Source organism: Oncorhynchus kisutch, linkage group LG30 (assembly GCF_002021735.2).
Source record: "Oncorhynchus kisutch isolate 150728-3 linkage group LG30, Okis_V2, whole genome shotgun sequence".
Classification (NCBI taxonomy): domain Eukaryota; kingdom Metazoa; phylum Chordata; class Actinopteri; order Salmoniformes; family Salmonidae; genus Oncorhynchus; species Oncorhynchus kisutch.
In genome coordinates, this window is record NC_034203.2 from 12,639,859 (window position 1) to 12,660,628 (window position 20,770).

The window sequence follows — 20,770 nt, forward strand, 5'->3', positions numbered from 1 at the left end:
AGTAGTAGTAATAGTAATAGTAGCCCCAGTAGTAGTAGCAGCACCAGTAGTAGCAGCACCAGTAGTAGCAGCACCAGTAGTAGCAGCACCAGTAGTAGCAGCACCAGTAGTAGCAGCACCAGTAGTAGTAATAGTAATAGTAGCCCCAGTAGTAGTAGCAGCACCAGTAGTAGCAGCACCAGTAGTAGCAGCACCAGTAGTAGCAGCACCAGTAGTAGTAGCACCAGTAGTAGTAGTAGCCCCAGTAGTAGTAGCAGCACCAGTAGTAGTAATAGTAATAGTAGCCCCAGTAGTAGTAGTAGCACCAGTAGTAGCAGCACCAGTAGTAGCAGCACCAGTAGTAGTAATAGTAATAGTAGCCCCAGTAGTAATAGTAGCCCCAGTAGTAGTAGTAGCACCAGTAGTAGCAGCACCAGTAGTAGCAGCACCAGTAGTAGCAGCACCAGTAGTAGTAATAGTAATAGTAATAGTAGCCCCAGTAGTAGTAGCAGCACCAGTAGTAGCAGCACCAGTAGTAGCAGCACCAGTAGTAGCAGCACCAGTAGTAGTAGCACCAGTAGTAGTAGCACCAGTAGTAGTAATAGTAATAGTAGCCCCAGTAGTAGTAGTAGCACCAGTAGTAGCAGCACCAGTAGTAGCAGCACCAGTAGTAGTAATAGTAATAGTAGCCCCAGTAGTAGTAGTAGCACCAGTAGTAGTAGCACCAGTAGTAGTAATAGTAATAGTAGCCCCAGTAGTAGTAGTAGCACCAGTAGTAGCAGCACCAGTAGTAGCATCACCAGTAGTAGCAGCACCAGTAGTAGTAATAGTAATAGTAGCCCCAGTAGTAGTAGCAGCACCAGTAGTAGCAGCACCAGTAGTAGCAGCACCAGTAGTAGTAATAGTAGCCCCAGTAGTAGTAGCAGCACCAGTAGTAGCAGCACCAGTAGTAGCAGCACCAGTAGTAGTAATAGTAATAGTAGCCCCAGTAGTAGTAGCAGCACCAGTAGTAGCAGCACCAGTAGTAGCAGCACCAGTAGTAGTAGTAGTAATAGTAATAGTAGCCCCAGTAGTAGTAGCAGCACCAGTAGTAGCAGCACCAGTAGTAGCAGCACCAGTAGTAGTAGTAGTAGTAGTAGTGATAGTAATAGTAATAGTAGCCCCAGTAGTAGTAGCAGCACCAGTAGTAGCAGCACCAGTAGTAGTAGTAGTAGTAGTAGTGATAGTAATAGTAATAGTAGCCCCAGTAGTAGTAGCAGCACCAGTAGTAGCAGCACCAGTAGTAGTAGCACCAGTAGCAGCAGCAGTAAAAGCAGTGCCAGTAGTGTCTGCATGTACCTGGTAAGGTATATCAGGGCTGAGGACCGTAGTTCGGCCGTGTCTCCAGCGATCTCCCTGGTCTCCAGTCCTGCTCCACAGTAGGGTCTGGGTCCTGGAGCCTGGGAAGGGCTGCAGATAGATGTTGAGCTCCCCTGAGGCCCTGCCCTCCATGTGGTACCAAAACATCCAGCACTCTCCACTGCGAGGGGTGGCATCGTTCACCCCCGTTATCATACGCCCCCTGCTACCCACGTGGTGGTTCCACAGCTGGGCACTCAGGTAGTATCCTGAGCAAAAACATACCATCATATACAGGATGAGTGTGTGTGTGTGTACACGAGTGCCTGCTTGTGTACGTGCGTGTGCGTACGTGTCTCTCTCACCCAGTTCAGTACCCAGAGTGTGATCCAGCGCTGGGCTGGAGGTGTTGGCTCCCAGGGCCCCGGTGGTTCTGTTCCAGGTGAAGTCTCCAGACATCTCCACCTGCAGGCCACACAGGGACCCCTGGAAGGTGCACTCTCTCTCCGCCGGACAGGAGCCATTCACATTGCTGCTGCTGCTCACTACCATGTCGTCTATGACAATGCTACCTTGCTTACCACCCACCACAGCCTCCAATATGAACTGAAAAACACACGTTTTGTGGTCAAAATACATGACAATACATTGAAAAATACAGATGGTATATGGTCAAAATGTAGAGACGGCGCATTTGCCATACCAGGCGGTGATACAGCCCGACAGGATGCTTTCAATTAAGAAACTACTCAAGCAGCTCCTCCAGTAAGAGTAAACAAAGTATCCAGCCAGAAGTACTAGTTACACATTTAGTTTGGTCATTTTTTTACACCTTATGGTAAACTGTGACAGCAAACAAAAAAGACAACTACTTAGTCTAACTGATTTGACATTCATTTATTATTTAACCCTGCCAGCAGGTAGTCTTCAGGTAGTCTTCAGTGGAGACTGACACCAGACACAAGTCCGTAGCCTGTCGTTTTTTTTCTGCCTAAATTGGTCATTACAGTCACGTCCCATCGCTGCATCTCCTGTACGGACTTGGGAGACGCGAAAGTCGAGAACCACAAAAAATGACCCTGCCAAGCTGCACTGTTCCTTGACACACTGCTCGCTTAACCTGGAAGCCAGCCGCGCCAATGTGTCAGGGGAAACACCGTGCAACCCGGCAGGCCAAACCCTCCCCGAACCCGGACGACGCTGGGCCAGTTGGCGCTGCCTCCCGTCTACATCCATTTTTGCCATATATATTCTATTACAGACACCTTAATGCAAACTTTTCAATTATACTATGTGAGCTAAACATTCAAATAAAAAAAATATGTAAAACATTTTCCTTATAGTATTATTTTTTGAGATTACTAATGATACTGTCCCGACTACAACAAAAAAAGACTTTAATACGTGTAATTTTGTCCTTGAAAATGTTTAGTGAAATACTATTCATTACTGCATTAGTGGTGTGGGGGCTGTGCTTTGGCAAAGTGGGTGGGGTTATATCCTTCCTGTTTGGCCCTGTCCGGGGGTGTCCTCGGATGGGGCCACAGTGTCTCCTGACCCCTCCTGTCTCAGCCTCCAGTATTTATGCTGCAGTAGTTTATGTGTCGGGGGGCTAGGGTCAGTTTGTTATATCTGGAGTACTTCTCCTGTCCTATTCGGTGTCCTGTGTGAATCTAAGTGTGCTCTCTCTAATTCTCTCTTTCTCTCTTTATTTCTCTCTCTCGGGGGACCTGAGCCCTAGGACCATGCCTCAGGACTACCTGACATGATGACTCCTTGCTGTCCCCAGTCCACCTGGCCGTGCTGCTGCTCCAGTTTCAACTGTTCTGCCTTATTATTATTGGACCATGCTGGTCATTTATGAACATTTGAACATCTTGGCCATGTTCTGTTATAATCTCCACCCGGCACAGCCAGAAAAGGACTGGCCACCCCACATAGCCTGGTTCCTCTCTAGGTTTCTTCCTAGGTTTTGGCCTTTCTAGGGAGTTTTTCCTAGCCACCGTGCTTCTACACCTGCATTGCTTGCTGTTTGGGCTTTTAAGCTGGGTTTCTGTACAGCACTTTGAGATATCAGCTGATGTACATTACTGATTCAAACCCATGCCGACTCCGGCATACGTGAGCCGGGTCAGCGGCTGTAACCACTGGATCACACAGGCACTGAGGCAACCAATCATTTATTTGGCCTATTGTTTGCCTTGAACAATTTATTATAACAAAAAAATACATCTACCCCCTACAAATATGTAAATTTATTCTAAATATTAAACACCCATTCAAACCCTTCTGCTGCAGGATTATTTCTTCTCCTGCGGCGAAAGGGGTCAAATTAAGATCCGACATACCTGTAGTGGGGTGTCAGTGGTGAAGGTAAGGTCTGTAAAGCGCCACTTGTTCCCCTGAGTCCCATGTCTCATCCACACAACAGTCTCTGGCTCTCTGGTTGACTTGGTGAGGAACCTCACAGAGCCTGGAGAAGAACCAGATAGGGGTCATGTCTGTTCAACTGTGACAATAGACAGTAGGCACCATTTGGTCTGTTTTGATCCCCCTCAGAGTCTGATGTCAGAGTTATCATGCCTATTGAAACTCCCCACGCAATTGTATCTTTCATGGGCCGGGAAAAAAATTACTAATTGCCTTTTGCAAATAATGAATTTAAAGATATTGAGTTTGGCCATCAGTGGCGCCTAAAAAAAATATCCTTACCAATATCACTGCCGTACATGCGATACCAGAAGCTGACACAGATGACTGTGCCTGCTGGCTGAGGGTAGCTGATGAGTCTGGCTGTTGATGAGGGGTCCAGCTTACTGCCGGGGTTAATGGACATGAAATAACCTGTTAACACATGCACACGCACACGCACAGTTGAGAACGATCTTGTACTCTAACCAGGTTTCCATCCAACTGTTTTATGCAAGTAAAGTATGGATTTAAAAAAATGGAACAGTCTTTGGTAAAAAAATTATTATAATAATTCACTAGGTGGCATCTTTTTGTTTCAGTAAAATGAATTATGCAGCATGCAGTTTATTAGACTACAGACTAAATACATTATGATGAACTTCACAGGGGGATGAAAGTGCAAGGTGATGAGTTTGATGATCCATTCACACCGATCTCAACAAATCATTTCTGTATGGACTTCGCTTTGTGCACGGTGGCATTGTCATGCTGAAACAGGAAAGAGCCGTCCAAACTGTTGCCACAAACTTGGAAGCACAGAATTGTCTAGCATGTCATTGCATGCTGTAGCGTCTGTCGGACTGCCAGATGGTGAAACGTGATTAAACACTGCAGAGAACGCATTTCCACTGCACCAGAGGCCAATGGAGGTGAACTTTACACCACTACAGCCGACGCTTGGCATTGTGCATGGTGATCTTAGACCTGTGTGCGGCTACTTGGCCATGGAAAGCCATTTCACTAAGCTCCCAACTAACAGTTATTGTGCTGATCTTGCTTCCAGAGGCAGTTTGGAACTTGGTAGTGAGTGTTGCAACCGAGGACAGGCAAATATTATGCGCTACGCGCTTCAGCACTCAGCGGTCCCGTTCTGTGAACTTGTGTGGCCTCCCACTTTGCTGAGCTGTTGTTGCTCCTAAACGTTTCCACTTCACAATAACAACACTTACAGTTGACCCGGGAAGCTCTAGCAGGGCAGAAATTTGACGAACTGACTTGTTGGAAAGGTGGCATCCTATGACGGTCCACGTCGACAGTCACTGAGCTCATCAGTAAGGCCATTTTACTGCCAATGTTTGTCTATGGAGATTGCATGGCTGTGTGTTTTATTTTATACACATGTCAGCAACAGTTGTGGCTGAACTGGCCAAATCCACTAATTCGAAGGGGTGTCCACATACTGTTGCATGTGTAGTGTAGTCAACATCCAAAATATACATCAAATAAACAAAACCACACACCAAGAGAATAATCATGTTTACATTTCCTGACTAAAACACCTCTCCTTCCATCTCTCCATCTAGGATATGATCTAGTCTGTGGTTTGGCAAACCCTTGACTTACCACTGCCAGTAGTGTGGTCTATTCCTCTTGCTCTCTTCCACAGAAGGGAAACAGTCTGGTCTGGGTACCTTTAAACATCACCAGGAATAATGTTATCTTAAGGAGGAGGATGATGAGTATGATCATGAGGATTGGAGATTATATTGATTCTTATTATGGTTGTTATTGTCATTACCAGGCACAGGTGTCCTTCTCAAAGTCACAGGTGAGGAGTTGGGAGCCTGCAGGTATGTCCCCTTCCCCACAGCTCTCAAAGCTGATATCATCCAGCATGATGTCCTGAGCTCCAAGGAATGAGGGGTCCACAGAAAACTCCAACTAAAGGGGGGAGGAAAATAGAGATAGAGCAAGAGAGAAAGAGTGTGCATGTACAAGTGTGAGAGTGTGTGTGTGTGTGTGTGTGTGTGTGTGTGTGTGTGTGTGTGTGTGTGTGTGTGTGTGTGTGTGTGTGTGTGTGTGTGTGTGTGTGTGTGTGTGTGTGTGTTTCCAATGCCAACCTTGAAACCTCCTGGTTGATTACCGATGAAGGCCGTAGCATTCTCCCATCCTCTATTCTGCTGTGGCTTGGAGATCATCAGTAATTCTGTGCTCCCAGTGGTTCGGATCATCTTCAGATACATCCGAGCGGACACACTACTGTCATCATAGAGGTGGTACCAGAAGCTAAAAATATCAGAGCATCCTTAGTACAACAGCTACTGTAGCGACCTCAACAAGAGGCTTGGACCTCTTGGCTATAAGGTGTAATGGCTAAGGCCAATTACCTCTGACCATGTCTGGCTAAGAACCCACAAATATTATTTTAAACTCTTTCTTGATATAATAGTAAATGAGGTCTAGCTACCACATAGAAAAGCATCTGTCAATACACCATCAGGTTATTAAATACTTTTAAGAAGACACAAAACAAACTTTTTCCCAGATGAAAAACTATGACTTCATACCTCACAAACTCTCCCTCCTCCTCTTTTTGTTACGCAATGATTAAAACCGTAAAGCCGTAAATCAAAGGGAAACGCTGACTAGTACAGAATTTCTCCTTACCTTATATGGCATCCCAAAGCCATTGGTTTGTCAACGGAATGCAGCAACACGGCCTTGCCAAAGTGTGTTGCTGAGTCTCCTTCCACATGCATAACATGACCTGGGACATATAAACACACACATCAAGCAGGCAGCACAGATACTGTACAAAGACGCACATGGACAACACAGCAGTCATAACAATGGAGCTATGTGACCATTCTATTCCCTAGGGCTGGGTTTCCCTTAAAGCAACGCAGCACTGAGATCATCTTTCGTCCATTTCAATGGAATGAAGATGAACTTAGTGTGTGTATTGAGACATATACCCCAGGGTGATCCCGTGGTGTGGTCCTGTCCAGGAATCAGGCTGATGTTAGCCATCTCCAGCCTCCAGCGGTACACTCCCACACTGCTGTCGTTCCATCCACAGGAGTGGCGCTCAAAATCACACGACCCTGAGAGGGGACACCAGGGTCATATTCATTTGGCACAAAACAGAAGATAACAGGCGGACACAGGGATGGACTACCTGAACTTGTCCAATAGAAACGCTCGTTTTTTTTGTTTGTTGTTGCACGGTGTGCCCTAATGAATATGACACAGCAAACAGTCTGAGACGCGCTAGAGAAACACTAAGACTAAAACTAAAAGGGATAGAAAGTGTTTGATTGTTAGACAGAATGGTGTTTGTTTGTTTTTTATCAAAGGAAGAAACAACTGGTTCCCACAGCCTCTGTCGGGCATTTTGAACGAGAAGAACGAAGAGTTTTGAGCAGAGAGAAGAGAATAATAGCTCTCTAGAGCTGAAGAGTACGCAGAGAAGCCGGAGGAAGATTTCAGATTGACGTACCACAGAACTCCTCATCGGAACCATCGTCACAGTCGTCCTTGAAATCACAGACATCATCAACTGGGACACATTTGCCAGACGCACACAGGAAGTCGCTCTCAGGACAACAGGAAACTAGGATCAAAAAGACTGAAAAAGAAAAAATCCCATTAGATGAGTTCCTTGACCTCTCGGATCTGATCATTCTATATTTTGAATGACAACATTACATTGGTAAACTGCAATTAATAGAATTCAGGAGGTGTGTGTCTACTGAAATGAGAAAGGGAGAAACAAATTAAGAAATATGTAGAGTATTTTCATTCTGAATAGCACTGCTTGATCATTGTCTGCCATGCTGGACTTATATTCACAAAGCGAATTCACCGTTCAGATGGTTGATTACAGCGGCAACCATTTGAATATAACGGTTACCGACGGCCTCTGACGAACCATTCCATTCCCTCTAGGTATCACTGTTGCGCCACACGTGAGACCACCCTGACTGTCCTGCTTATACACTCATCCAAGAGGCAAACACAGTCGTGCACATAGGATCATGCGAAGTCAGTATGTGTAAGGTAAACTCACCTGATAGGAGAACCAATAATCTTCTCATGTTGAACAAACCATGGAAACAATACAATGAATACAGAAAAGAAAGAAAAGGAATGTGAGGCTTCAGAAAACTGCCTGACTGGTATAAACTTTATCATCCTATCCAAGGAACTGATTGAACTGATCGTTTTTATAAAGATTCCATTATCTCAACCGTTTGGTCTTATCAATAGCATGTGCTTAAAGTCCACACAGTGCACTCATTAAACTCACATCACATTCCCTCTGCCTAGTCTTTATGGCCCACCGTGTATTTCAGGGCCAGTATTCATTAAGAGAGTCTCAGAGTAGGAGTGCTGATCTAGGATCAGTTTAGCCTTTTAGATCATAATGAAGAAGATTGTATTACGGGGGGGGGGGGGGGGGGGGGGGGCTGATCCTAGATCAGAACTCCTAATCTGAGATGCTTTTTGAAAACGGGCCTTGAACCCCTTTCACTCTGTCTGTCTGGCACAGCACAGCTGAGCTCTGGACTACCTGATCTAGAGAGAGAGTTAATATGGTTCTGCCCCTTGAACCCTATCACTCTGTCTGTCTGGCACAGCACAGCTGAGCTCTGGACTACCTGATCTAGAGAGAGAGTTAATATGGTTCTGCCCCTTGATCCCTCACTGTGTTCCTATCTTTGCCAGCTTTCCTAGAGATTGTAAGGCGGTGGGAGTTGAGGCAACAAAAATCAAGTGTGCTTGTAACCAACTGGCAGTGAACCTAGTCGTCAGTGTTGAGAGTGGGAACAGTACACCGACGTTAAACGTCAAACGACTGTACAGTTCACCTATCAGTGTAAGGGTGACAGTTGCATATGAGGTCTGGAAATCAAAGTCAGTGATAAGCTACTGTGTGATTCTAATTTAATCTAATCTAATCTAATCTAATCGACACGGACACAAAAGTGACGTGATTGGGACATACATTTTTTTATTTTTTTTTAATGAAAGTTAATACAAATTATTTACCATAGTAACATTCATTGGGTTATTGATAGATGGACTTCTAAATAACGCAAATAATATGTTACTATGGTAGTCAGACTATGGAATTGTGATGTGGAACCTCCTCTGTGACATCATATTGTGTCCAAGCACAGTCACCATAGACATTATGACATCATGAACAGTCATCTGTGGTTTATTGTGACATCACCATCCCTCTGTATCCATTTGAGGACAACAAAGTCAGTGGGTCATGAGGTATGGCATCTTGGAGGTTGTCAAATCCATCAACTGCCCCTGGTATGTTCAGATAATTAATTGAAAATAAATATTGCATTACAATATCATTGGTTATTACAATATATAGAACATGCCAATAGTTTGAATTATGCATTTACTTTGTAGATTCATATGTTTACTCTTACAGAATATTAGTAAGGTCAACCCTGTCTGAATTAACAGTTTCTTTAAGATGCCATTAAAGAGGCGAGGGCTACAAATCTTATAGATTATAGTGGTAAAACATACGGTAACAGGCTACTGTAGGTGGTTGTTTCTGTCTGAGAAAACTTAGTGGTACTCTGTTTCCCTGCCAGTCTGTGGGAGGCGTAGGGGGCTCAGGAGACCTCTCTCCATGGCCAGAGACTCACTGAAAGTACTGAGGAGGGGGAGAGAGGGGAGAGGGAAGCGTGGGACTCCGGCTTGCCCCTGCCCACCAGGAGCCTCTGAGCCAACAGAGCAGAGAGACTCTCCCCAGCCACAGTGCAGGAGAGTGGACGCCAACTCTGTGAGAAGGCGCAGGCCTCCAGTAATCGGCTCTAGAGATGGGATGAAACACTTTCCCCGTAAGAGGCTGGAGGCCGACTCTGTGAGGAGGTGCAGGTCTCCGTGCGGAAGAAGGAGAAACTCTCCCCAAGGCAGGAGGTTAGACAACCCTATCAGGAGACGCAGGTCCCAGATCGAGAGGGACCAATCTCCTGGGAGCTGCAGAGAGAGGGAGGGAGTGAGTGATGAGAGTAAGGAAGAAGAGGAAGGTAGCAGCAGCAGCTCTGGCTCTGCCAGTGAGAGTGAGACATCTGGAGAGAGTGAAGGAGAAAGACAGGAGAGAGAAAGTAGAAGAGTGATGAAGCAGGCTGCTTGTCTGTTTGAAGAGATATCAGGGCTGAGGGTCAGGGAGAGTCACACCCAGGAGACAGAGAGTGAGGAAGAACAACAACAAGCATTCCCTTATTTGTTGAGAGTAAGGACCAACAGAACACCCAACCATTTACCAGTAGAGAACGCTAGAGGCCGAGCCAGACCCAAACCAAAACCAAGTAGGAGCGAACCCACCAACAACGACTCTCCCGGCCCATCCCGAGCCAAGAACCCACGCATGAGGCCCATCATGATCAAACTGAATTCCAGAGAGAGAGTCAAAGCCAAGGACATGGGGGAGGAATCGCTCCTGAGCCGACGCAGAAGTCGAAGTGAGACATCCAGCAGAAGTCCTTCTTCTCAGAGTGAGACAGTAGGAAGACGGGTCACTCCAGCCTTAACGTACACTTACAGACTAAGGCCCAGAGCCCCAGCTCCAGCTCCACATAGGCAGGCCGAGCTTGAGAGAGAAGCTGCTGCCATTAGAGAGAGGGGGAGGAAGAGAAAAGAGGAAACCCTGAGAGGACAGAACAAAGTCCAGGAGGAAGAGGAAGACGAGGAGGAGGAGGAGGGAAAGGAGAGCGCAGCTCTTTCCTGCTCGGGACTGAAGGGAGGGAGAGGAGGGTTGGTGAACAATGGTAAGGGACTAAACCTGAGATGGCGTGATGACAACACCAAACGGAAGAGAAGAAAGAGGGCCAGAGAGGAGGAGGAGAGCAGTGAGGAGTTGGTGGAGAGGGTGTGGTCCAGGGAGGGCTGGAAGAGGAATAAGAACAATAGAAACACTAGTCCGGAGAAACCCATCGTTATCCACTATCTAACCCGACAAAGGAGAGGCCAGTTGAAGAACCCACTACCCAACGATAGAGGATCGTCCTCTTCTTCTTCGTCCTCAGACTCCAGTATCTTTAATCTTGGACCCAACCCCAGTAAGACCGGACTACACGTAGTATCAATTCAGCAGAAGAAGAATTAGCCTGGTCCCAGATGTGTTAGTGCTGTCTTGGCATGGGCCTGACAATGACCACAGGAGCTGGCAAGACAGCACAAAGACATCTGGGACCAGGCTAAAGAAGAACTAGTATTTGGATATGACATGAAACAGTATCTAATCTTGAGTTTGTTATTTCTAATCTGTGATGATTTGGGCATTATCTCATGCGTAACTTTGTTGCAGGTAGCTTTGAGTCTCTTTTCACACTAGGGAGCATGCTGGGTAAAGGAGGATGTGGGGCGGTCTACGCCGCCATGCGCAAAAGTGACGGCCAACAGGTGAAGCTTTTAACAGTTGGTTAAAGAATTCTAATTCTGGTCGTAGTAAGTTAACAGATAGGAGTAAACATTAGAATTTTCATCTATCAATATTCACATAAGGCAAGAAGTGAAAGCACACTACTATATGAATATATCATGTTGCTTTTACCCCGTCAGGTGGCCATAAAGTATGTGAACAGAGGAATGGCCGAGCCATACGTAAAGCTTGTAAGTAGCCTGTTTTAGTTGACGCAATGGCAAGTACTGTAAGTCTAAGAAGACAAGAACGCTCCTACTGGGTTTTAGTCTGGGTTTGGCTCGCCCTCTTGCGTTCTCCGTTGGGAAACAGTTGGGTGTTGTTTGTCTTTACGCTCAATAAAGGGAACGCTTGTTGTTGTTGTTGTTCTTCACTCTCCTTCTCACCTGTGGAGAACACCTCATCTAATGGCAACCCCCCCCCCCCTCTCAACCTTTCCACCCCATCTCTCCAACTTCCCCACCCCTCTCACCTCCAGCCCGGAGAGAGGAGTGCCTTGCCCCTGGAGGTGGCCCTGATGCAGATCGTCTCACGGCCCCCGTCCTGCTGCTACGTGCTGGGCCTGCTGGACTGGTTCGAGGAGGCCGAGCGTTTCATCCTGGTGCTGGAGAGACCCTATCCGTGCATGGACCTGTTTGATTTCATCGAGGAGCTGGGAGGCCGGGTGGACGAGTGTCTGGCCAGGATCATCATGATACAGGTGATGGGTCAAGACCTGTGTGGCGCAGTTGGTAAAAGTGTGGCGCTAGAAACGCTAAGGTTGTGTGTTCATTTCCCACAGGGATCACATACACAAATATCTCTAGTCACTCCTAAGTCACACTTTACTTAATCACTGTTTTTTTAAGAGGCATATATTATGTTATTGCCAGGTGGTACTGGCTGTTCGGCATTGCCGCGACCGAGGGGTCCTGCACCGAGACGTCAAGGCTGAGAACCTGCTGGTGCAGACGGACAACCTGCGGGTTAAGCTCATCGACTTTGGCTGCGGAGACCTTCTGAGAGAATCCTCCTACAGAGACTACTCAGGTAGGACACAACAGGAGAATGGCAGGTCAGGGTGATCATGTTCAGTAGGCACGGAATGCAAGGAAACGCTCTGAAACCGAGGGAAATGTGGAGGTACTATCTAAACTCGTCCAATAAGAAACGCTCATTACCGTTTAAAAAAAACAACATTTTGTCAGTGTGCCCTAATGTACATGACCAGTGGTAAAGATAAATAAAAAATAATGTTTCACCCCTCAGGCACAGAGGAGTACTGTCCTCCAGAGTGGGTGCTGAGCGGTGTGTACCAGGGCCGCCACGCCACCATCTGGTCACTGGGGGTACTGCTCTACGGCCTGGTGTGCGGCCGTCTGCCCTTCAACAAGGAGGCTGATATCATTGCTGGGCGCCTGCGCTTCAAAAAGGGCCTGACTAAAGGTGAGCGGGAGGGAGGCAAGTGCAATAGACCATTTGAGAGAGAAAAATAAAGAGTTTGTGTTGGTAAACGTGGGTATGCATTTAGATGTGGTTATGGATACATAAAATGGTGCTCAATGACAAAAAAAATATATAAAATAGGGACCCAAAGGCAAACTCACCATCCTATCATTTTTCCCCCCTTTATGGTACAGAGTGTAAGGAGTTGATCAACTGCTGTCTGCAGCAGGATCCCACCAAGAGGCCTGTTCTAGAGCAGATCCTCCTTCATGACTGGATGGCAGATGGACCGGTGATCTAGGAGGAACTTTATGAGACTGGGTGATCTACCACCTGGGTCAGCTGTGGTCGGCTCGCAGGTTACCATGACAACAACGATCAGGGAAGAAACGCAAAATGAACCTCAGCAAGATACCAGTATATGAATAAAGAGAAGAAAGCAATCAAAACACACCGAGTGGCATGTCAGGGTTTTTTTCCGGCAGTTTTTTCATAGACATTTTCCATTGTCTTGTTTAGTGTTTGAAATTTAAGAAATGTTTAAATTTCAAGGAAAAAAAAAAATTGTAAGATGTTTGTTTATTAAATCCAGAAATGTCCTATACAGCATATATATAAAAAATGAATATTTCAATAAGGCATTTTGGTCATTTGATTCAGAATGTGTACACTTGTTCTAAAGGAATGTGCTATTCCCTCAATAACTCTACCAAGACATTCGGATATTTTTCTATACTTGTAAATAGAAAAGAAGAGGCCCTCTGAGACATGTGTCCAGGATCATAGTGATAACGTCACTCCATCACTACATTCCAAAGGGCTCGTTCCTAGCTTGGCCCTAGATCTGTTAGTGCTGTATATTATTCATGCCCAGTGGAGTTGGCTATAGATGACAAACAGATCTGGGACCAGGTTAACTTGTTCCAGCGTAATCGCACACAAACTGGTCTCTGCATTAGAGGGCATGAAAGCTTAATTGACGGTGCCATCCTACCCACCATGACGATAGCACAATATTTATCTAGGAAAATGACACAATAGCACATGTCATCCTTACGACGTTACGATGACGTAAATCTTACAATATAAGTATTTCTCAACTTCGTTAACAACAACAACATTTTGACAAACGTTGGATTCCGATGGAATATCGTTAAGCATTTTAGGACTACGAAGGGGCCGTTTGAGACAGGCTGTCCGATGTCTGCAAGCATAGAAAGAAAACCAGTCCTGGGGGGGGGGGGGGGGGGGGGGGGCACATTCATAAAGAATCTCAAGAGTGTCCGTGTATTCTTACTCATTAGGATCTAAAAGGCCAGACTGATCCTAGGTCAGTGCTCCTGCTTTGAGACGCGTTATGAACACACGCCCCCTGGGGGGGGGGGGGTTTCCAGTGCCAGCACATCCCCTGAGTGAGTGGTCCCAGCGGTCAGTCAGTCAGGTCCAGTACAAGCCCTTACACAGTTTTCCTGGCCGTGAGCACTCTCACGATGGAGCCCACTCCTCCTGCAGAGAGAGCCTAGAACACACACAGAAAGAGACACACAGTATGAACACAGTGAATGCAAAGAACAGCATTATATCAGCAGCTTGCGGGACACCCACTGGAGATGTTTGTCATCACTCAATTGTAATTCCTCTCTCCTGCTAATCAAATAGCCTGTGTGTTTATCTGGTCAGCTTTTGGTGTCTCTGGATAGACTGACAACGTTCTCAAAATAACGTGTTATATAGGGTGCGGTTTTTGGAGGAAACTTGCTTTCTGGACCGTTACTGACGTTTGTGAGATGTGCGACATGCCCACTCGCTGCCGCGTGTGTAGGTGTCACATGGTTTGATATGAATAACATGGGTTCGTGGTAGGCCTATTTATTTAAAAACAGAAGCCTAGAATGTAATGACTATAGTGATGCATAATTGCAATGCAGTTCACCCCCGTCTGCAAATTAAAAATGTGTTCATCTGTTCAGGTTTTTGGTCTCTGGATATAGAAAAAAACCTCCCACAGGTCATTTTTTTGAGGCCAATGTGTTTATATATTTTGTTCGGGGGGGCATTACAGGTACAATATTTAAATTAATATCAATTCATATTCCTCCCATGGGCCTATTTCCCTTGGGATCGTGGCACTTCTATTTACAATTAAATGTTTTGATAGGCATTTTTACATTTAGGTCATTTAGTAGACGCTCTTATCAAAAGCGACTTACAAAAAAATAAAAGGATAGTGATCCACTTTAAAATGACAGCTGGTGGGGACTTGGTGGGACACAAACACAGGATGTCATTCAGCCAACCGCGTCGTTGTCTGGTATCAGGGGGTCAAAGGTGAGCAATGGTGGTGAGTGCATACATCTTCATACTTTTCTCTCGTACTGGTCCCCTGTGGGAATCGAACCTACAAGCCTGGAGTTGCAAGCGCCATGCTCTACCAATTGAGCCACACGGGAAAACATTTGCCTACCCATGAGCCTTCCAACTGCACCTACCATGAACCCATCTCATCCGTATCTATTTTTAAAAAAGCACAGTAGGCCTGTAGGTTAGGGATGGTCCTGCATGTCCGTTGTGCAAGACTGTCCGCCATAGACTATAAGCGCAGCGGCGCAGTTGATAGGATGCTGTGCCTTGGATACTGCGGATCGCTGGCTGCGTATTCATATTACGACGCATAATTGCCATGGTAATTTGGAATGTTCAGTCAATTAGCATATCTATTAGGGATCCCCATGGCAGCAGCTACTCTTCCTGGGGCCTGGCAAAATTAAGGCAGTTATACAATACCGAATTCACAACACACTAAGTGAGTGCCCTCCTCAGGCCCATACTCCACTACCACATATCTACAACACAAAATCCATGTGTACGTGTGTATTCCATGTTTGTTAATTCCATGTGTAACTCCGTGTTGTTGTTTGTGTCGCACTGCTTTGCTTTATCTTGGCCAGGTCGCAGTTGTAAATGAGAACTTGTTCTCAACTAGCCTACCTGGTTAAATAAAAGTGAAATAAAAATAAAAAATTAAGAAATTGTGCATATGTTATCGTGTGTGTGTGTGTGTGTGTGTATGCATGTGTCTGTGCCTATGCTTGTTGCTTCACAGTCTCCGCTGTTCCACAAGGTGTATTTTTATCTGCTTTTTAAATCTGATTCTATTGCTTACATCAGTTACCTGATGTGGAGTAGAGTTCCATGTAGTCATGGCTCTATGTAGTACTGTGCGCCTCCCATAGTCTGTTCTAGACTTGGGGACTGTGAAGAGACCTCTGGTGGCATGTCTTGTGGGGTATGCGTGGGTGTCCGAGCTGTGTGCTAGTATTTTCAAAACAGACAGCTCTGTACCTTCAGCTTGTCAACACCTCTTACAAAAACAAGTAATGAGGAAGTCAGTCTCTCTTCCACTTTGAGCCAGGAGAGATTGACATGCATGTCATTAATGTTAGATCTCCGTGTACTTTTAAGGGCCAGCAGTGCTGCCCTGTTCTGAGCCAACTACAATTTTCAGAGGCCCCTCTTTGTGGCACCTGACCACACGACTGAACAGTAGCCCAGGTGCTACAAAACTGGGGCCTGCAGGACCTGCATTGTTGATAGTGTTGTTAAGGCAAAGCATCACTTTATTATGGACAGACTTCTCCCCATCTTAGCTACTGTTGTTTCAATATGTTTTGACCATGACAGTTTTACAATCCAGGGTTACTCCAAGCAATTTAGTCACCTCAACTTGCTCAATTTCCACCTTATTCATTATGATATGTAGTTGAGGTTTATGGTTTAGGGATTGATTGATTTGTCCCAAATATAATGCTTTTAGTCTTGGAAATATTTAGGATGAATTTATTCCTTGCTACCCAACACTTTGTTAAGTGTTGCAGTCATTTAGCTGAAGTGTCTAGCGTTGAGTCATCCGCATACATAGATATAATGCCCTTACTCAAAGCATGTCGTTAGTAAAGATTGAAAAAACCAAGTGGCCTAAACAGCTACCCTGGGGAATTCCTGCTTCTACCTGGATTATGTTTGAGAGGCTTCCATTAAAGAACACCCTCTGTGAACACCCTCTGTTAGACAAGTAACTCTTATCCACATTATAGCAGAGGGTGTAAAGCCATAACACATACATTTTCCAGCAGCAGACTATGATCGATAATGTCAAAAGCTGCACTGAAGTCTAACAAAATAGCCCCCACAATCATTTTATCATCAATTTCTCTCAGCCAATCATCAGTCATTTGTGTAAGTGCCGTGCTTGTTGAGTGGCCTTCCGTATAAGCACGCTGAAAGTCTGTTGTCAATTTATTTACTGTGAAATAGTATTGTATCTGGTCAAACACTATTTTTTCCAGAAGTTTACTAAGGGTTGGTAACAGGCTGATTGGTCAGCTATTTGAGACAGTAAAGGGGGCTTTACTATTCTTGGGTGGTGGAATGACTTTAGCTTCCCTCCAGGCCTGAGGGCACACACTATCTAGTAGTCTGAAATTGAAGATGTGATTTTCCATCCAGATTGTCAGACCCCGGTGGCTTGTCATTGTTGATAGACAACAATAATTTTGTCACCTCTTCCAAACTGACTTTACGGAATTCAAAAGTACAATTCTTGCCTTTCATAATTTGGTCAGATACACTTGGATGTGTAGTGTCAGCATTTGTTGACGTTTATCTTGCCAATGAAAAAGGAATTAAATAAGATGGCAATATCAGTGGGTTTTGTGATAAATAAGCCATCTGACTCAATGAATGATGGAGCCGAGTTGTCTTGTTTCGCCAAAACGTCATTTAAGGTGCCCCTAAGCTTTTTTACTATCTATCTTTATATCATTTATTTATGTCTCATAGTACAATTTATTTGTATTTGTATTCAGCTTTGTCACATGACTTCTTAATTTGCAGTACTATTGCCAATCAGTTGGGCTGCCAGACTTATTTGCCATACCTTTTGCCTCATCCCACTAAACCATACAATTTTCAATCCCTCATCAATTCAAGGGGACTTAACAGTTTTTACAGTCATTTTCTTAATGGGTGCGTCCTTATTATTAACTGGAATAAGCTATTTCATAAATGTGTCAAGTGCAGCGTCTGGTTGCTCCTCATTACACACCACAGACCAGCAGCGTCTGGTTGCTCCTCATTACACACCACAGACCAGCAGCGTCTGGTTGCTCCTCATTACACACCACAGACCAGAAAATATTCTTTACATCATCAACATATGAATCCCTACAAAACTTCTTGTATGACCTCTTATACACTATATTAGGCCCAGCCTTTGGAACTTTGGTTTTCCTAGATATGGCTATTATATTGTGATCACTCCATCCTATGGATTTGGATACATGTTGAAGATTTCATTCCTGTGCTGTTTGTAAATACCCTGGCAGGTTGACTGATAACCTGAACCAGTTTACAAGACCTGGTTACAGTTTGAAGTTTTTTCTTGAGTGTGCAGCTTGATGATAGCCAGTCAATATTTAGAAATCACACAGAAAATATACTTCTCTGTTGATATCACATACAGTATCAAGCATTTCACACATATTATCCAGATACTGACTGTTAGCACTTGGTGGTCTATAGCAGCTTCCCACAAGAATACAGTTGAAGTCAGAAGTTTACATACACTAAGTTGACTGTGCCTTTAAACAGCTTGGAAAATTCCAGAAAATGATGTCATGACTATAGAAGCTTCTGATAGGCTAATTGACATCATTTGAGTCCATTAGAGGGGTACCTGTGGATGTATTTGAAGGCCTACCTTCAAAACTCTTGATATGATGGAAAAATAAAAATAAATCAGCCAAGACCTCAGAAAGAAAATTGTAGACCTCCACAAGTCTGGTTCATACTTGGGAGCAATTTCCAAACGCCTGAAGGTACCACGTTCATCTGTACAAACAATAATACGCAAGTATAAACACCATGGGATCACACAGCCGTCATACCGCTCAGGAAGGAGACGCCTTCTGTCTCCTAGAGATGAACGTTTCATGAGCTCTGTCAGAAGGAATGGGCCAAAATTCACCCAACTTATTGTGGGAAGCTTGTGGAAGGCTACCTGACACATTTGACCCAAGTTAAACAATTTAAAGGCAATGCTACCAAATACTAATTGAGTGTATGTTAACTTCTGACCCACTGGGAATGTGATGAAAAAAATAAAAGCTTGAATAAATCATTCTCTCTACTATTATTCAGACATTTCACATTCTTGAAATGAAGTAGTGATCCTAACTGACCTAAGACAGGGAATTTGTACTAGGATTAAATGTCAGGAATTGTAAAAAAAACTGAGTTTAAATGTATTTGTAAACTTTCGACAGTCAGGCTTTAGCATGCCCACACACCCTGTAAGTGCTTCCAGCCATTCACCAATAAGAATACGTCTTACCTTTTCGTGCCACAGCAGCAGTGTAGCACTGCTGTTTTCAGAAGGCTTCTCAAAACCCTTGTAGATGTACTTCATGAGCAGGTCAACGCCGTTCTTATCCAGAGACTGAACAGCCTTCTCAATGTCACTACTCTTGAAGGCGCTCAGCACTTTAAGCACCAGGGCCTCCGCACGATCCTATAAACACACACTTTAGTATCTTCTGCTAAGGAAGTACACACTTTCACATGCCTCGACTCTGTATGATGTCATGATGTGTGAACCGCATATACATATACAGTTCTGTTTTGAGGAGATGGAAGCTCAAAGTGTATGTTGAGGAACACAGAGGCAAGTTGTGTTTAACATTGGGCTGTTATTAATGCTCAAAACGGATCTATTGTGTTGTAATGAAGACTCACCTTAACATTTTGGTTTTTGGTGTTGATTGGAGGATTCTTCAGCACAGCCTGCAGAGCTTCCATCAGGTTGCCTGTGCATCACAGTGTTAAGGAAAACAGACAGAGAGACAACACACAACACAGTTTAACACTGATGAGACAGTCATGGTCGGCTTGATTCACCTCTTCAAATCAAGTTGCTTTTATGTTTCAGAAACTCAATGACTAACTGACTTGTGGAATCCACTTCCTACCCCCCAATTTGTCAGAACCTGCTTTGAGGTAATAAACAGAACCTGCTTCAGGTAATAAACAAAATATTAGGCCTACCACCACCACTAAACTTCTACTGAATAAAACACCAAATCTGACTGCACAACGTGTATTGTATTTTCTCCTCAAATATACATACATATATATACTGGAATTATATATATATATATATATATATATATATATATATATATATATATATATATATATATATATATATATATATATATATATATATATATATATATATATATATAACGATTAAAATAAATAAGAGCACCACGCCCTGACTTGAAGTGACACGCGCAAAGGCATATACTTGATTCTGCAAAATCATACCACGACTTGCCAGATGGTCTGTGCATTGCAACATTTGAGAAAATCTGTATCGGCTTCACGACACTTTATCAAATGTAAATGTGCACGTATTAAATCAAATCAATGTAAAAGGATATTGTCTGATCAGCGAATCCACTTCTGCTTCATCTGGACCGACCTGACTCTCTCCATTATCCTCATCATCCACAAATTTGTTCTCGTCGTACTCGTCAACGTCCACCTTCCTGAATTGGTTCGAATCAGTATTTTTCGACATTTTGACGATATGGTTTGTTGTTTAAAGAAGAATACTGCAATCTGTCTGTGCTCCTTTTACAGTAAAATAATTCCTGGTTTAATTTCCTGTCTCGCACTGACAGCTTCACTTCCGCATAGAGGGCGCTTTCTAGTGGTTGATGTATGATTTGTATAGTTGGAGCAGTACTCATAAATAACAGTAGATGGTGGTAGAGGTCAAGAAAACACTATCTCTCTGCCTAAGTGAAAAGCTAGGCTGAAACGCCTGCATTTTGGAGCTGCCTTACTCAAGAAAAAAAGAGACCATGTTTGTATTCGGCTTTTTAATAAATAAATAAACTTTGTATGCAAACTGATATGTGACACGTATTAATGCCAAAATAGTATGCAAAACAGGCAACGAAAAAGTATATATACAGTGGGGCAAAAAAGTATTTAGTCAGCCACCAATTGTGCATGTTCTCCCACTTAAAAAGATGAGAGAGGCCTGTAATTTTCATCATATGTACACTTAAACTATGACAGAAAAAATGAGGAAAA

General features: G+C 44.2%; 3 protein-coding genes across 3 annotated transcripts in view; 1 reads left to right on the forward strand and 2 right to left on the reverse strand.

Moving 5' to 3' along the window:
- Positions 1–8,010, reverse strand: part of si:ch211-106h4.4 (MAM and LDL-receptor class A domain-containing protein 2) — a 47,533-nt gene extending 39,523 nt beyond the window's left edge. The window contains exons 1-11 of the mRNA XM_031810744.1: positions 7,799–8,010; positions 7,229–7,357; positions 6,705–6,833; positions 6,397–6,496; positions 5,850–6,015; positions 5,528–5,670; positions 5,353–5,420; positions 4,030–4,161; positions 3,666–3,790; positions 1,683–1,923; positions 1,318–1,586 (exon numbers count right to left, since the gene is read on the reverse strand). Coding sequence (XP_031666604.1) covers positions 1,318–1,586; positions 1,683–1,923; positions 3,666–3,790; positions 4,030–4,161; positions 5,353–5,420; positions 5,528–5,670; positions 5,850–6,015; positions 6,397–6,496; positions 6,705–6,833; positions 7,229–7,357; positions 7,799–7,826 — 1,530 coding nt within the window. The 5' untranslated portion in view covers positions 7,827–8,010. The remainder of the gene's footprint in view (positions 1–1,317; positions 1,587–1,682; positions 1,924–3,665; positions 3,791–4,029; positions 4,162–5,352; positions 5,421–5,527; positions 5,671–5,849; positions 6,016–6,396; positions 6,497–6,704; positions 6,834–7,228; positions 7,358–7,798) is intronic.
- A 192-nt stretch (positions 8,011–8,202) lies between these two features.
- On the forward strand, positions 8,203–13,117 carry LOC109874637 (serine/threonine-protein kinase DCLK3). The gene is made up of 7 exons (XM_020466635.2): positions 8,203–10,823; positions 11,072–11,166; positions 11,326–11,376; positions 11,664–11,885; positions 12,058–12,214; positions 12,434–12,610; positions 12,805–13,117. Exons 1-7 carry the CDS (start codon positions 9,392–9,394, stop codon positions 12,909–12,911), a joined length of 2,241 nt encoding a protein of 746 aa, XP_020322224.1. The 5' UTR covers positions 8,203–9,391; the 3' UTR covers positions 12,912–13,117.
- Positions 13,118–13,174: 57 nt separating this feature from the next.
- LOC109875416 (actin-related protein 2/3 complex subunit 5) lies at positions 13,175–20,373 on the reverse strand. The gene is made up of 4 exons (XM_031810746.1): positions 20,110–20,373; positions 19,403–19,475; positions 19,002–19,178; positions 13,175–14,129 (listed from the first exon to the last, which is right to left on the reverse strand). Exons 1-4 carry the CDS (start codon positions 20,247–20,249, stop codon positions 14,067–14,069), a joined length of 453 nt encoding a protein of 150 aa, XP_031666606.1. The 5' UTR covers positions 20,250–20,373; the 3' UTR covers positions 13,175–14,066.
- Positions 20,374–20,770: the final 397 nt, after the last annotated feature.

Bases quoted from the DNA above. Each gene is read 5' to 3' on its own strand.
- LOC109874637 (XM_020466635.2), top strand. From the start codon at position 9,392: ATGGCCAGAGACTCACTGAAAGTACTGAGGAGGGGGAGAGAGGGGAGA. The intron at 10,824-11,071 runs GTAAGACCGGAC...ACTTTGTTGCAG, and splicing joins TAATCTTGGACCCAACCCCA to GTAGCTTTGAGTCTCTTTTC. The intron at 11,377-11,663 runs GTAAGTAGCCTG...TCTCACCTCCAG, and splicing joins CCGAGCCATACGTAAAGCTT to CCCGGAGAGAGGAGTGCCTT.
- LOC109875416 (XM_031810746.1), bottom strand. From the start codon at position 20,249: ATGTCGAAAAATACTGATTCGAACCAATTCAGGAAGGTGGACGTTGAC. The intron at 19,476-20,109 runs ATATCCTTTTAC...ACTGTGATGCAC, and splicing joins GTGGATTCGCTGATCAGACA to AGGCAACCTGATGGAAGCTC. The intron at 19,179-19,402 runs GTGAGTCTTCAT...GTGTGTTTATAG, and splicing joins CCAAAAACCAAAATGTTAAG to GATCGTGCGGAGGCCCTGGT.